The 15,551-nt window shown below is 31.2% G+C and overlaps 1 protein-coding gene across 1 annotated transcript; it reads left to right on the forward strand.

The window, feature by feature from the left end:
• The first annotated feature begins 775 nt into the window (after positions 1 to 775).
• Positions 776 to 5,335, forward strand: LOC143197391 (uncharacterized). Its single transcript, XM_076405774.1, has 3 exons — positions 776 to 1,151; positions 1,540 to 1,796; positions 2,822 to 5,335. Exons 1-3 carry the CDS (start codon positions 989 to 991, stop codon positions 2,987 to 2,989), a joined length of 588 nt encoding a protein of 195 aa, XP_076261889.1. The 5' UTR covers positions 776 to 988; the 3' UTR covers positions 2,990 to 5,335.
• Positions 5,336 to 15,551: the final 10,216 nt, after the last annotated feature.

The following is a 15,551-nucleotide window of genomic DNA, read 5'->3' on the forward strand; positions in this document are numbered from 1 at the left end:
TACTTGTTCGCGTTCATGTGTTTTGTTTTATTTTAAAATACGAAATATTTGTGAGTTAACAAAATCTGATTATATTATGGTTTTGGGTTTTATAGCATGTTTTTGTAAATCGTTCTAAGGTTTAGAAGATTTTTTTCCTCTATAAACGTTATATTATCAGATACTCTTAAAATATTTTAAATATTATTGGAGAAAAATGAGATTGTAAATAAAAAAAAAGATTAAGTTCCATAGAATGATTATCGGTAATTTTCATTAATTTCTTGGTACAGTACCGTGTTTTCTACAGAAAAAAAATTGGTAGATAATTTTCAACAATCGTATTATGATAATTAATAAAACTGACTAAACTATAAACACAAGGAATTACCTACTACCAAAAGAACTTGATATACCTTTCGATAAATCTCATAACGCATATTATTATGACCACAATACCACAGTTTGGTTTAAATTGATATCATATAGTGTAAATATTATCATAAGTGAATATTTAGAGCGGGATACACTGTTGGTCAAGGAACTGATATGAAACAGTTCGGGTTTCCTCGTGAAAATCGAGTGAAATATTAATCTTAGCTGTTAACTACGACAAAGGTATAGTATTTCTAAATATATTTGGCCAATATTTCGCTTAGTTTTTGGTGGACACGCCCCACACGTCACGTCATTGGCTGGGACGGTTTCACCCTTATATACATGCGTGTAAGTACTCTTGTCGCGTGTCGCTTTTGCGGACTGAGATGGGTAAAAGTCCAAAGCAGTTTCGTCATTCGATTTAGTAGCGTGCTTCCACGGTTCAGAGTCAGATCCTGTCGAGTCGTCGTACGGTTCGCAAGTGTACCTCCAAGCGTTGCTAGTATATCGCGAGTTAAGCTTGTGCTCAGTGATTTGATAATATATACAAATATTTTTTTTTTATTTCGAAAAGAAGAAGCATTTCCTTTTTTTTTTATTTTCAACTGTGGTTAAATCAGTTCGCGAGATTATGGCGGTGCCATTTATCATACCCGACGATCAAAACGACAGCCAGGTTATTCTGGTTCAGTTACAGACGCTAATCAGCCGTCTTCAGATGATTATTCACAATCAACAACAACAACAGCAACTTTCAGTTAACGCGAGCTCAAATTCGTACAACAACTCCCGAGGTAAGTGAACAAAGTTCAATAACCTGTTGCCTTTTCAATTGTCTCCAAAAAAAAAAATTCATCATCATCTCCCAACGAAAAAAAAAACAAACAAACGCATGGACAACTGCATCGATAGTATTTTGCAGAAAATTCAAGGCCAAAAATTCATTGACTTCGATATAGTCAACGATACCAGACCAGAAATTATGTTGCGACACATTTGTTTCCCATCATGGGATTTATCCCGTCTCTTCAAGGTCAATAACTTTCCGATCATTTTTTTTCTCTGTAAATCGACACGATTTTTAAAATCATCATTTAATTTTCCGACCGAATTATTTTTCTCAAAACTAAACTGAATTAATATCAACAACGAAAATTACGGTATCGTGTGTTTTTTTTTTAGTTAGAAGCTCTTCAACCACAAGACAAAGAACTCGTGATAGTTCAGAGACATCGTCCACAACGCCAAATCAAAATAATTTGTCGGAAGTTATCTCGAACTTGTCGTTGTTCGCTTTATCCGCTGGTGATCAACAAAGTTCTTCAACTTACACTGCCATTCCTGTGCGATCTCCAAGGACACGAGGATGTTCTGAATCATCCAACTGCGATGTTACTAAAACTGCCACCAAAACAACTTTTGACCAAGACTGGAATAAGGTTAGTCTTATTTCTCTCTCTCTCAATTTTATTTTTAATGCACGGCAAAATATTGTTTTTTTGGTGCAATTATCCTATCTTGGCGACCATAAAAATATTTTGCTTTTTTATTATTATTTATTATTATTTATTATTTTGCATAATACGTGCTTTTCTGCGATAAAATTAGTTGGTCCAGAAGGCACAACACCTAAACAAAAAATTAAATTAAATTTCTGCTATTCTCCGTAAATATTTTCTTTATTTTTAAACATAACACTAAGTTAAATTACGACGCATTGGCTAGGCAACCAGACATATACCTCGGTTTAGATATTTTTATTATTCTTTGGGTGCGTTAACTTCTAAGAACCAATCTTCTGACTAAGAAAAAAATATTACACGGAATCGCTACATCTTTGTACACGTAAATCTATCCAAACTTATCGCGAAATTATTGTTTTTCTTATTCTTAGAGGACAGGCAACCAGATATATATCTCGGTTTCGATATTTTTATTATTCATTGGGTGCGTTGCGTTATTAACTTCTAAGAACCAATCTCCTGGCTGAAACAATTTTTAACATCCGAACTTATTGTGAAATCATTATTTTTATTATTCTTAAGGGTCGGGCAACCAGATATATATCTCGGTTTCCATATTTTTATTATTCATTGGATGCCTTGTATTATTAATCGCGGTTGCTGACATCTAAAAATGAATCTCGGGACTAAGAAAAAATATTAAACGGAATAGCGCTGTAACTTTGTGCACGTAGATCCATCCAAACTTATTGCGAAATTATTGTTTTTCTTATTCTTGTATTATTGCGTATTAATATTTATTACTAATAAAAGACAATTGCCTACAATATGCATTTATAACCTTGACTACCGCTTTGCAGATAATTATAATGTAATTATATTTATTCCATTGTTTATGTTACACGTTCTTTGTTACAAGAGTGATGTTATCTAATATTAATTTATGTTTTGTTTCCTCGTTTATTCAACTGATTAAAAATACGTTGGTATTTTAATTTCAGATGAACTGTAACAACGGTGATGATGATGATGATGATGACGATGATGAGAATAAGGAAGCATCATCGGTGGGACTGTTGTCCAAATTAACACCGGCCTCAGTGTCATCCTGTTCGTTGATGACAGCAGTAATATGTTTTGTAGGATGGCACATATTTAGAGGGCGGTAAATCTCAATTACGAGATGAAACTTTACATCATTCATCCAAAGCTTAAGTGATTTGAAACTATAGTTAATAGTTTGCATATATTTACGTTTTTTTTGCTTTATGTTGTTTTTTTATACTTTCGGTATGTTTTTATTTTTCATTTATATAACATTATATATATATAAATATACTGAGTGTTAGGTTAAATTTAAGGGTTTATATAAATATTTCCAAGCAAATAAAAATAAATCTTGTGATTAGGTGTGGTAGATATTTAAGGCCGCACTATTTTGTTATCTATGTCTAAATAATTAGATTTTTATATTTCTTGGAAATTGTTTGAAGGCAGATTATGACGTATTACGCAGGTCATTTGTCAATAGAGGATCGTCTTATTTGAATTGTGTTTACGTTAAGTGACACATAATTTTATACGGCCATCCTTAACAGTTAATACTGTGTGTTGGTTCCAAAGAAAGAAAAATAAATCAAAGCGTTTGATCTCATTGATTTAGGCCCGAGCCTAATTTAAAGGCAGGTCCGCACTCAGGAATTTTTATATTTGTAATTAAGTTTTTTTTTTCTTTCAATTTTTCAACACAGCAGGAAATCAGAATTAATTCGTTTGTTTTTGCGATTAATATTAGAAACAATTCATTTTAAATAAATCCAGTAGATCAATTTGAAATTATTCTTTTTTCCTGTGGTGTTTTGTAATTATATTTGTAATGTACATAAATGGATGACTTGTTTTCTGGAATAGTTAGATTCAGAAGAGCCAAAGAAAGATTTAACAGAGAAAAAAAACGTGCCAAAAGGGCTATTGATATTCACACGTAAAGTTACTTAAAAATGGTGATTTGCTCAACGAATACCGTTTCTACTTTCGCTACCAATGAGTCTGACTGTCTACTTTTTGTATAAAATTATGCGGCAAGGGAAACCTTTGCTGTTTTTAAAAGTTTTCAAATGATCTCCGTAGGTAGAATAGAGGTGCGGCCAAGCATACTACAGGATAATTTAAAAAGTATATTATATATAAAGAAATTATATATTTCGGTAATATTTTAAGAAAATTTAATATGTTGATACCTGATAAATAAAAGTAACTATATAATAATAATAAAAAATATATTGCAATCTAGTTTGATATTGATATACGAAAGTTTTTAAGCGTTTTTAATCGAGAACTCAACGTTTTTAAATTGTCCTGTTAATTTGTAAATATTTTGAGGTCGAACCAAAATAAAACTTTGAAATAAAATAAATTTGCTGGTTAAACCTCAACCAAGCATGCATATAGCTTCTACTTTTTTTATAATCTAAGATATAAAAAATTTGTATATTGAGCGCGAATATTTTGAAATAAAACATTTATATGTATTTTTTAGATTTTAGTTTTTTAAGTTTCTTTAAATATGCGGCTTCCGTTTCTGCGCAGAATCGAAGCCGCACGCTAGAATAGCTCTCAAAGCGCCTCTGTGATTATGCCTGGATGGCAAAATGTATGTGTAAAAGGCGATGCCCAATTCCGTGGCACTTTTACATGTAAAAATCCTGTTTCCAATGATCTCTGAAACATTTTTTTATCGAATGAAAAAAATGTTAATTTTGTAGTTTTACAATCCTAGTCAGTATAATCATTGTTTTTATATAGCGTTGGCTAGGTTTTCTAATAATTTTAAATTTACTTGTAGTAGTGTTATTTGTTTACTTATTTTATTAAGATAAGATGAATGTATTTTGCCATATGACGTATTTGTTCATTTTGCTATTCATTATATATAGATTAATAGATAGTACTTGTGCTATTTTTTTCATAATTTGTAAAAAAGCTATCGGACAAGAATCAAGCTGTACCATTTATATTTTCTTTGGATTTATTGGTGTTTAAGTTGGCTACGACTTGGTGTCTTGTCTGATGGTCTCTGTTTTTCATGGTCTGCCTTGTTAAAACCTTGAGCAACAAAATAGAAATAAAACAAATGCTGTTTACCTGACTTGGACCAACATGGATCATTTGGGCCCGTGATAATAATAACCCAACGTGGTCGCTAAAACCATTTCAGTTAATTATTAATCGAGATAAGCATATATTATTTGGAATATAATAAATGTCATAAGTTTCATACATGTTTATCACATATATCTATATATTATATTTTTGTGATGTGTGGAGAAGAACATTATACGATGGTTTAGATCGTTTTTATTTTTAAATATAGTTTTGCTGAGCGTGGTGTAACAATTTTTATGCAGTTATGGTTCTGCAGCCATACACACACATCTCTACCAACGTCTTTCACCATGTAATTTTTTCACTTTTATATAGTTGATTTGAAATATATGTAGAACATGCCGAAAGGATTCTTATCGTTTTATTCAACCCCCTCCCCCATTTGTGATTCCTAATAATTGTTTTAAAATAATTTGGTACTATTTTGGAAAAAAATGGAAACAAAAAAAAAGTTAAGAGATCTTAGTAGGAATTTTGAAGAGGTGATCTGCAATCATTTCATTTGATTAAATGACGGATAATTTTCCTTGTAATTATTCTTTATCAAGAAATGAAAGCAAGTTTATCCTCAGTAGCCAAAACCAAAGGTTTTCTTTTTTCAATTTATTTATTACGTTGTTACTAGTCGTTGCCTAATAACCTACAATCTGTCTTTATAATAACTTAAAACTATTGGCCCTATCTTAGTCTCTGGTGTGATAATGTTTATGTATTAACACTGCTGTTTTTCTATTAAATGCCCCTCGCTACAAATACACTACGTAAGATCAAATTGTGGAAGTCTGCGTCCTGTTCTAGTGTTACCCAAGAATAGTATAACTTCGATATTGACATGAGAATGGAGTACGGTCTCATGGCTCCCTGCAATTATCTTGATTTCCTGAGTGACAGTCGGCATGCGAATGTCTCGGTGTAAGTAATCAATCCTGTAGTAGCTGGATGCACCTACAGTTAAAATCCATTTGTCCATATAGATTTCAACACTTGGTTGTATAATAGCAATTTATTATATACTTATAATAGTTTTGTTTTTCAATTAACCAATACATTTTCCTTTATTTTGACTTCTGTTAAAAATATCCCTTCCAGCGAAATTTTGCATCGAGATTAATCCAAGATACTTAGCGTTGTTGCTATATGGAATGATATTATTATTTATTGTTATTGGTACTAGTGCTATTTGATTATACGTGAACTGTATATGCACATATTTACTTTCGTTATTTTTAATTCTCCAGGTTTGGGTCCAATTATTGATGTTGTTACTTGCCTATTGTAAGTTTCGTGTGGTTACTTCACTATTATATATATATATTTTCCTACCCTATATATATACATATATATATATATATATATATATATATATATATATATATATATATATATATATATATATATATATATATATATATATAGGGTAGGAAAATAATTTGCCCCAATATACTTCCTTGTGGTACACCTGTTTTAGCTTCTTTTATTGTAGAGTAGACTTTCTTGGGTTTGACTCTAAATATAGCTGTAATACAAGATTTTAATAGTTCAGTGTGTTGTTTCGGTATCATTGTCTGAAGCTAATGAATAAGACCTTATTGAAGGTTCATCTAAGAATATAGCTGAACACACATATTTACCTTCCATAGTGAACATGGAATCGATTGATATAAATTACATTGATTTTAATTTGACTATGAATTTTTAAAATCAAATAAAGTTCAAATAACTAATTCTCTTAACCAAACATGTTTTTTTTTAAATTGGTATCAATATCTGGAAACAAAAATATATTTCCATCAAAACTTTTAAAAATTTGTTAATAAAAAATAAATGTTATATTGATATTAAAATACAGAAAATGTAATGCAATTTAATGGTGCATTACATTTTCTTTGCAATCATTTCATTTGAATAAACAACAGATAATTCTGTTAGTAATTGCTCTTTATCAAGAATGGGATACAAGCGGAAGCGTATTTATCTTCAGTAACCAAAACCAACAGTGATGCTACTAAGTCCTCTTTGAACAAGATAGGTGATATAGAGATGTATTTATAAAGGGGATAGTAAAGGTGCCAGGGGAAAAGCTAGTGTAGTGAACAGAGAAATGATGTAGCAAGTTAATTCCAGTTTTGGAAAAATATCTAACAGGTATATGAAAGGTTTGGGTGAAGTAGTTAAGGAAAGGATAACTCAGGATGAGTGGATGACTCCAAGTAGAAGTCAGATCTAAGGAGGATAGCAGAGCAAGCTATCTGACAGCGAATTTTAGTGAAAGAATGTCTGTAAGATAAGTAAGAGATGGGCTGGATCCAAACTGAACAAGATAATTACCAAGGATGGTCTGAAGGCAAGGTATTCTGAATAACATCAATGGATTTGAGGTTGTTGGAACAGAGCTGTATTACTTACTGGAAATAGAAGATAGAAACACTAGTAGATAAAATAAGACGACAGTAAAAGGAATTAAAAGGACATTGGTGTGCGTGCGGATTGACCAGAACTGCTCATGCGCATTTATTCTACGCTAGCTTGATATATTTTACAGACACGCATTGTCGTGTACGAAGGTTGTGGTTAGGAAGTCATTTTTAGGTTAATTTTATGTTTACAAATGCTTTTTGCGTTAATATTATTATTTATTATTTAATAGAAAATATTAGCAGCACATAATGCGAAAATAAGTGTATAAGTAAAATGTTATAATCTTGCACAAAAACAAGAGTATATTTATGTTAAATAATACAAAAACTGAACCTGTTTGAAGATTATAGTAAAGATAAAAATGAAAAAATGGCCATATTTGTCTACGTTTTTTGTTTATTTGTTATTATACTTATAACTTTCTGATTTTACAGATATTTCAGAAGTTTAATAAAAGCTACATGTTTAAATGAAATGTCAAGATTTTTTAGGATAGTGTACATGTAAGACGTAGTTAACAGAAAGTGGGTAGAACAAATTGATTACATAACCTTTGAAGCTTTATGATTTATTTCTTTCGGTTTATATAATTCCCCGAAGCAGATAAATATTTCAGAAATATTACTAAACAGAATAAAATAAACAAAGAAAAATTAATCTGAGTATTACACAATTAGACACAAACACAGATCATATAAATAAAATATTAAAACAAACAATAGAATCAATATAACTTCATTTAACATGATATTGATATCTAATACATTTTTTTACACCTATACCCAAAAAGACAGTCGGTTGTTGGGTTGTATACGTCCTTATATATATTTGCATTTAATTTTTCTCTACATCACCTATGACCAGCGATTTTTTTTAAATTTTATGTTGGTGTCCCCGGTAGGACCAATCCACCATTTCTTAGTTTTTATTTATAGTCCTTTTTTAAAATATATTGTAAAGTCTCCTTTTACCAACTATGAGTTTATCTGGACTGGGCCTAAAGTTTAACGTGGGCTCCGAACCACGGTCCTCAGTATTAAGCCTACCGACTGACGAGTGACCAACTTTAGAAATCATCCCAGAAGACATCCGGTCTTACCCAGCCTGGTTACTGGCGTGACTGGGATCATTTCCCTTGTCGCATTTTACACTCTTGCCTAGAACATTCACAAATTTCAAACAACCACAAACATAAATTTACGACCGTCCCATCTCCTTTACCACTGCGCCACCAAGCCGGCTTATTTATAGTCCTGACTGATATCCAATCCTAAAAGATATTTTTAACAAAAAAATTGAACCGATTTCAAAAAATAAATAAGGAAGTCACTAAACGGTAAAAAATGATCAAACTTAGATTTTTTACACAAAAAAAACAAACGTTTTAAATAGTATATGTATATATTAATGGTTCTAATAACTAAATAAAAATAAACAAAAATCTGATTTAACCTATCTATGTATTTTATATTATACTGTATACACACAATTTAGATTAAAGCCTATCTAAACCTATTTTAAATATAATTTAATTTTTTATGTCACAAAATTATATTATTATTTTTATATTGTTTGGTCTCGGCACCGACTTTGAAACTTTGAAAATTGAGGTTTTCCATAGATTTCCCCGGATTCCGCAGTCAGATCTTGACTTGGTTGTCCAATGGAACCACTTCGAAAGTACACTCTTTGGAATAAAAAAAGAATTTTGAAAATCGATCCATAATTGACGGAGAAATCGGTGAACATACATTGAAAAAAAATATATACAGCCGAACATAGAACCTCCTCCTTGTTTGAAGTCGGTTAAAAAGTGACAAAGACAATGAAATAATATATTGTGCTTTTGGCAAAATATTAAAATAAAACAATGTGATATATACAAGTAAGTGAAAATAATTCAATAAAGAATACGTGTTTAGTGGTTAAGTAAAGTTAAATAAGCAAATAGTTGCTATCCAGACCCTTCGTTCAACAGACTGTTTAAAAGAATATACACAACGTGCCCTTTTATAATTTATAATTCAACTTAGGCACGTGGATGTTTTAAATATAAACATTTATACTATTTACGTTTTTTTTCTGGCAACTCTTTAATAAGCTGTCATCACATTTTCACGATCACTTTACGTGAAGAGAAACATGTCGTGTCATTATTTTGAAAAATGTTTATTACAGGTGCGATCTTTTTAAACTGCGGATAATATTTTGGGATTAAAGAGATCAAGCGTATGTACGTACGTATTAATATCTAATAATACGTACTAACCTCTACATTAGCCTAGATGATTGTTTTTGAAGAATTACTTTATGATAATTCTACGTAATTACTCTACTTTTTTTTATTACTCTACTAAGAGAAACATACACAGACATAAGTCCACAATCTGCCCAGAGGGAGATAAGTATTTGTTATGTTTATATTAGTTCTTTTATTTACTAGTGCTTCACACAAACACGTTGAATTACACTCGTTGTTGGTTCTAGAGAATATCGAGCATCGACAATGGCAGGCAACACTTTATTTTGGAACCGTTGTATGATGGATATATTAGACTTGCTATCAGTTCTCATAGTTGGATTTCATATGACCGTATAGGCTTGAGTATAGATTTATTTATACAATAGTATCTTGTTATCTAATGATAACTTGGATTTGCGCCCGATAAGTTAATACATTTGGTAGAGTTTAAGTCCAAGTTGTTTCCGTTTGGCGAATATGTGCTTCTTCCAAGTTAGGCCTCGATCCACGTGTATACCAATATATTTAGTGTCCTCTGCTTGCGGAAATTGACAATTATTGATATAGACTGGTGGACATGTTCTTTTACGGAGTATAAAAGTTATATGACTGGATTTTGTTTCGTTAACTTTTATACGCCATGTTTTCAGCCACATTTGTATTTGATTTATGTATGTTTATAAGTTGCGTATGTTACTTTATTTGGAGTAAAAGATATCTCTGCAAAAAAATCAATAATAAAGAAAAACTTTGAGATAATGAAATTTTAAATGCGCGCTAAAAAGATTCAAATCTGCAAGTGTAGATGTTTTGGTCGCACTGGACTGTTTGTATGGGCACAGGTCTTACTTATATATTATGCTTATAATTTGGTGTTATAATTAGATATTTCAAAAACCACTAATATATCACTAAAAAGGCCAAACAAGTTGTGCATTTCCTTTCCAAGACAGAAAAATATTGTAAGGCGGGAACCAGCCAGTATAGATTGAATATCGGTTATTTATTCACAGCAATAATATCATTCTAATAAAAGTATTTACTATTTTAAGTACACTTAATTATGTCTAAAGTGTAATTAATGTAATGTAGAGGTAAATAACACTTGACGTAACGCCTCATTGGTTTTGTTTATTGCGTATATGAGTCCCTAATAATTTTGTTCTTTTTTCATTTAAAAAATAATATAAAAAATTATATTCAATATGATGTGACCGGTTTAGACGTACAGGTGTGTATAAAATCAGTATATGTTTCCACAAGATTCGAATACCAACTAGACAGAAGACCTTGGGCTTCTAACTGAACTCTGTGAATATTCACTTTTGCTCCCTACTGGCCATATATTCCCAAAATATAAAGAAATATATTAATTAAATTCAAGCTTTCAACAAGTGTCAATCAAATCTTATCATGGTTAGATTACGAGAGGTCAATATCAAATGGTTTCTTGTAAATCATATTGTTCGATGGCTTATACTTCACCAGTTTAAGGGTAAATGACATATATTTGATTGAACAATGTGATTTTATCAAGTTTTTACATCCTGGTATGTATTTCGAACAATACGTACAGACAACATATGAAACTAATGTGCTACTGAAGTCAACTAAAGTAAAAGCAGATATCTAGTTGAAGAATCCATAAACAAACTTGATATATTAAAGCATGTCTAAACACAGATTTTGTAAACTACTTGATGAAGTATTGTAGTTGCTCAAGCTTATAAGATGTTAAGCTGTTATTAAAATTAACTTAAAAATTACAATTTGTGCATTTTATATACCAAGCATTACAGTAATTTTAAGCAAATTATAAATTCTAAGATAACGTTATCGTTTGTTACTGTGTTGAACGCTTTATTGCATCAAAATGTTATCAATTAGACATATGTATGGCGTTCATTCACTTTTATCCGGGAAATCTAATGAAATTACCATTTTCCTTTGCCCGCCAGGAACTAAAAGAATACCATGTTTGTTTAAGGGTGTGTTTGATTCTTATCACGAAAAACAAAGACATTTTTAAACGAGTAGACAGTTAGAATCGTAAAGAACTTTACTACAAAAGCGCATCGCTGGAAATGAGATTTCTCATTGTCGTTTATTTTCTTTTAATTAAAAACAACAATGTAATTATCATGATTTGAACATTATATGACCCAATATAGTTTTAAAATATAAATCAGTTTCTTTAATTTAAAAATCAGTGTGGAAGTACAATAGGGATGTGGAAAAATATCGATATATCGATACATTTAAATAAAATGGAACTAAACAGCATCCTACTATTTTTAACAAAAAAATACTTGTACTTGTACTTGGTCTAAAAAAATATCGATAATAAGAACTGCCCTAAAAATTATCGATATATTTAAAGAACAATATCGATATACAATATGTTTAACAATCTTACTTGGTGATTTTGTTAGTATCATTATTTAATTGCAAACATTATGAAATAATATATTGAACTATAACACTATAATAAAAATATTTCTAATAATTTTCTTGTTTTATTATACGTAAATTAAATTTTCCAGTTGACTGATCAATGGTTTCATCCAATATACAAAAATAAATCCTTGAATAATATCTCGAGTACCCTCTAGTATATTTATTTTCTCTCAAATAAGCTGCTTTAAGGTTATTGGTCACGTTGGCATGTTATTGGTTTGAGAGTAATACGGAGAAATTGACAGAATTCCTTACAATTTAAAGTTACAGCAATATAAAAATAAATAGATTTCATGTTTTATTATAAATTTATTTAGATTTTCAATAGCAAATAATTCGTAAATTTCATTATTACTATATTAATTACTTATTTTTTACAGGTAAGTCTTGTTAGTATACAATATTGCCAAATGTCTGCAACATTCTTGAAAACTAAAGGCTTTCAAAAACTTTCAATAATTAGAGGTCATAAACCGACAAAGGCCGAAACCAAAAGTCAAATTTGATGAGACAACATTGCACCATGCTTGCCGCATACATTTTGATGATATCCATTGGATGTTGCAGTGCAAGCGTTTAAGAGGGCTAAGCTAAGATCTTATCATATTACGTATTTACCATAGTTGAATTTTGTTAGCAGGAGACTTATAATTCAACCCTCGTATATAGTGTTGGAGTCTTCACTATTATATTTTCGTATGAAAATAAACAGACCCTTTAGAACACAGACTCTTTTGACAGTTTATATAACTAAAACGTTTTCTTATTTAATTTATGAATGTTCTTCAACGAGAGTATAGATATAATATAAACAGTGAATGTGTTGTTAACCAGGAATTGTTTAGTACTGGTGTAATACGCTGTCATCACATTTTTAGAATCACATAATACAACGAAAAACATCCAGAGAATATAAGCTTACATAAAACCCTAATAAAGTGTGTTTTTTTAACTAGACTAACGTGTTTTTTCTTGTTATCATTTTTAGTAGCTTATATCTCAGATAACTATGAAAGGAAAATGTAGATAATAGTTTTATTAGCAAATTCTAATTAATTACTATTCATTTAATTCCTAGTTGATGGTCAATTTGATTGAGAAACTGAACTATAATTTACATGTTTAATAATCGAAAATGTGCATTTTAATATAATCCTTAGCAAAAAATAACGAAGCCATCACACATTATTGATGCGTATTATAATAATAAATTTTTCACCAATTGACTTGATTGAAGTAATACTGCCCACATATTAAATCACTTTATGTTAGTAAATTAGATAGCTTAAATTATACTGGCACTAACATCATGATATCTGCTAATAGTTGTGACCTAAATAAAATGATTTTTATGAGTTAAGTCCAATTAGCCAGCTGCCAGAGAGAGAGAGAGAGAGAGAGAGAGAAAGTGATAAAATATATTAACATAGAACAATATTAGGTGTACTAGTAAAGTAAAGGTCTCGAACTCAAATGACATTCAATTGATATAGTGTTATCAATTTTATTGATCCTGTATTTTGTCACCATAGTTGATATGGTGATCAAACTATAGACAAGAGAGAGTAGTAGAGAGTTGTTATTAAATAATATATTAGTGATATTACTAAAAATAAAGATCTAAAGAATGTTGTTGAGTTTAATATTCAACGAGTAATATAGCGCCTTAAATTATTTAAAAAAAACTAAATGTTTTTGCGTTAAAATCTCTTATCATTAACATTAACCTCAACATTAACATGGTGAAAGAAGTATTTGGACTTTTGAACTTTTTAATGATCTAGTTACAGGTATCCATTTCCTAATTTTTATGGCGATCACTATTTCGGATGCACCATTAACAGCACTCCTCAATACTTTGTTCTGAAGCCATTAAATTATGTCCAGATTACTCTTTTTAAGAATTTGCTTATATAACAGTGCGCTATTGTGTGTTAATAGGGCAGAATTTTCTCCAGATATCCAATATATTATTCTAAAGTTAATATCCAGTATTTCTTCTTTACGTGAGTCTTGATACGATGAAGTACTGAAGGCGTTTTTTGCACTTGTACCTGATTAGAACTGTTTCTAGTTAATTTCTTCTATATTGCATAGTATGTGGCGACCGCCACGACCCTTTAGGCCACCACAAATTCACCAACAAGTACAAAGGTTGACAACGCCGGTGGATTGATACCATGCAGTTCCAGGCTATAAAAGACCATCACGACGACTAATAGTACCACTTCCACAATACTACCGTACTTCCTCTACCTAACCTAATATTCTTTCAATTCTCCCGTCGACCACATGTATCATTTAACATTGAAATAAACAGTACTTCTTCAACCAGTGTTTTCAGTTCTCGTGCAAATTCCTTCCAAAAATAGTAGTGAGTGTTCTGACAAATAATTGCAGCGGCAGCCACACATTTCGACCGACTGACCGACCCGACGAACATACCTACAGTATAAAGTAGGTTAATTTTCTCTTCTAATGATGGTCGATATGCGACAATGGATGAAACATGGCTCCATCATTTCACTCCGAAGTCCAATCGACAGTCATCCGAGTGAACTGCACACGATGAACCCGCTCCAAAGCGTGGGAAAACGCAACAGTCGGCTGGCAAGGTTATGGCGTCTGTATTTTGGGATGCGCATGGAATCATTTTCATTGACTACCTTAAAAAATAGGACGATCAATAGCGACTAGTACATAGCGTTTTTGGATTCTTTTGAAGAAAGAAATAACCGAAAAACATTTGCATTTGAAGTGCTACTTCACCAAGACAATTCACCGTGTCACAAGTCAATGACCTGAGCAACTACTTCCTGTTTTCAGATCTCAAAAGAATGCTCGCTGGGAAGAAATATTCTTCGGATAAGTGATTTTGGCGATGGAGGCTACTGAGACCTATTTTGAAGCTAAGGACAAGTCGTACTACAAAAATGGTATCGAAAAGTTTAAACCGATGGCAAAAATCCATGAATTGGGATTCGAATTGTTTCCTCATCCACCGTAGTTTATAGATCTGACCCCCAGCAACTACTTCCTGTCTTCAGATCTCAAAAGAATGCTCGCTGGGAAGAAATATTCTTCGGATAAGTGATTTTGGCGATGGAGGCTACTGAGGCCTATTTTGAAGCAAAGGACAAGTCGTACTACAAAAATGGTATCGAAAAGTTGAGGGGTCACTATAATCAGTGTATCACCTTTGAAGGGAATTATGTTGAATAAAAAAAAACGTGTTTTACTATGGTAGGCCGGGGACTCTACAATTGATGTGTTACATATACGTATATAATTTAGTTATTATTCCATATTGTAAAGTAAATGAAGCTGTATTTTTTCCTAAATGACGTATCCTGAAAATTAGCCACGAATTTCACTGTCGTCTGAGATAAATAGACGTCGATGATGGATATAATGTGACGCGACGTAAATATCCCGTTCTGATACGTCTC

This window comes from Rhynchophorus ferrugineus, unplaced genomic scaffold, assembly GCF_030347505.1.
Source record: "Rhynchophorus ferrugineus isolate W39M unplaced genomic scaffold, kcgeb_rfMv2 rfM5, whole genome shotgun sequence".
In the NCBI taxonomy this organism is placed as follows: domain Eukaryota; kingdom Metazoa; phylum Arthropoda; class Insecta; order Coleoptera; family Curculionidae; genus Rhynchophorus; species Rhynchophorus ferrugineus.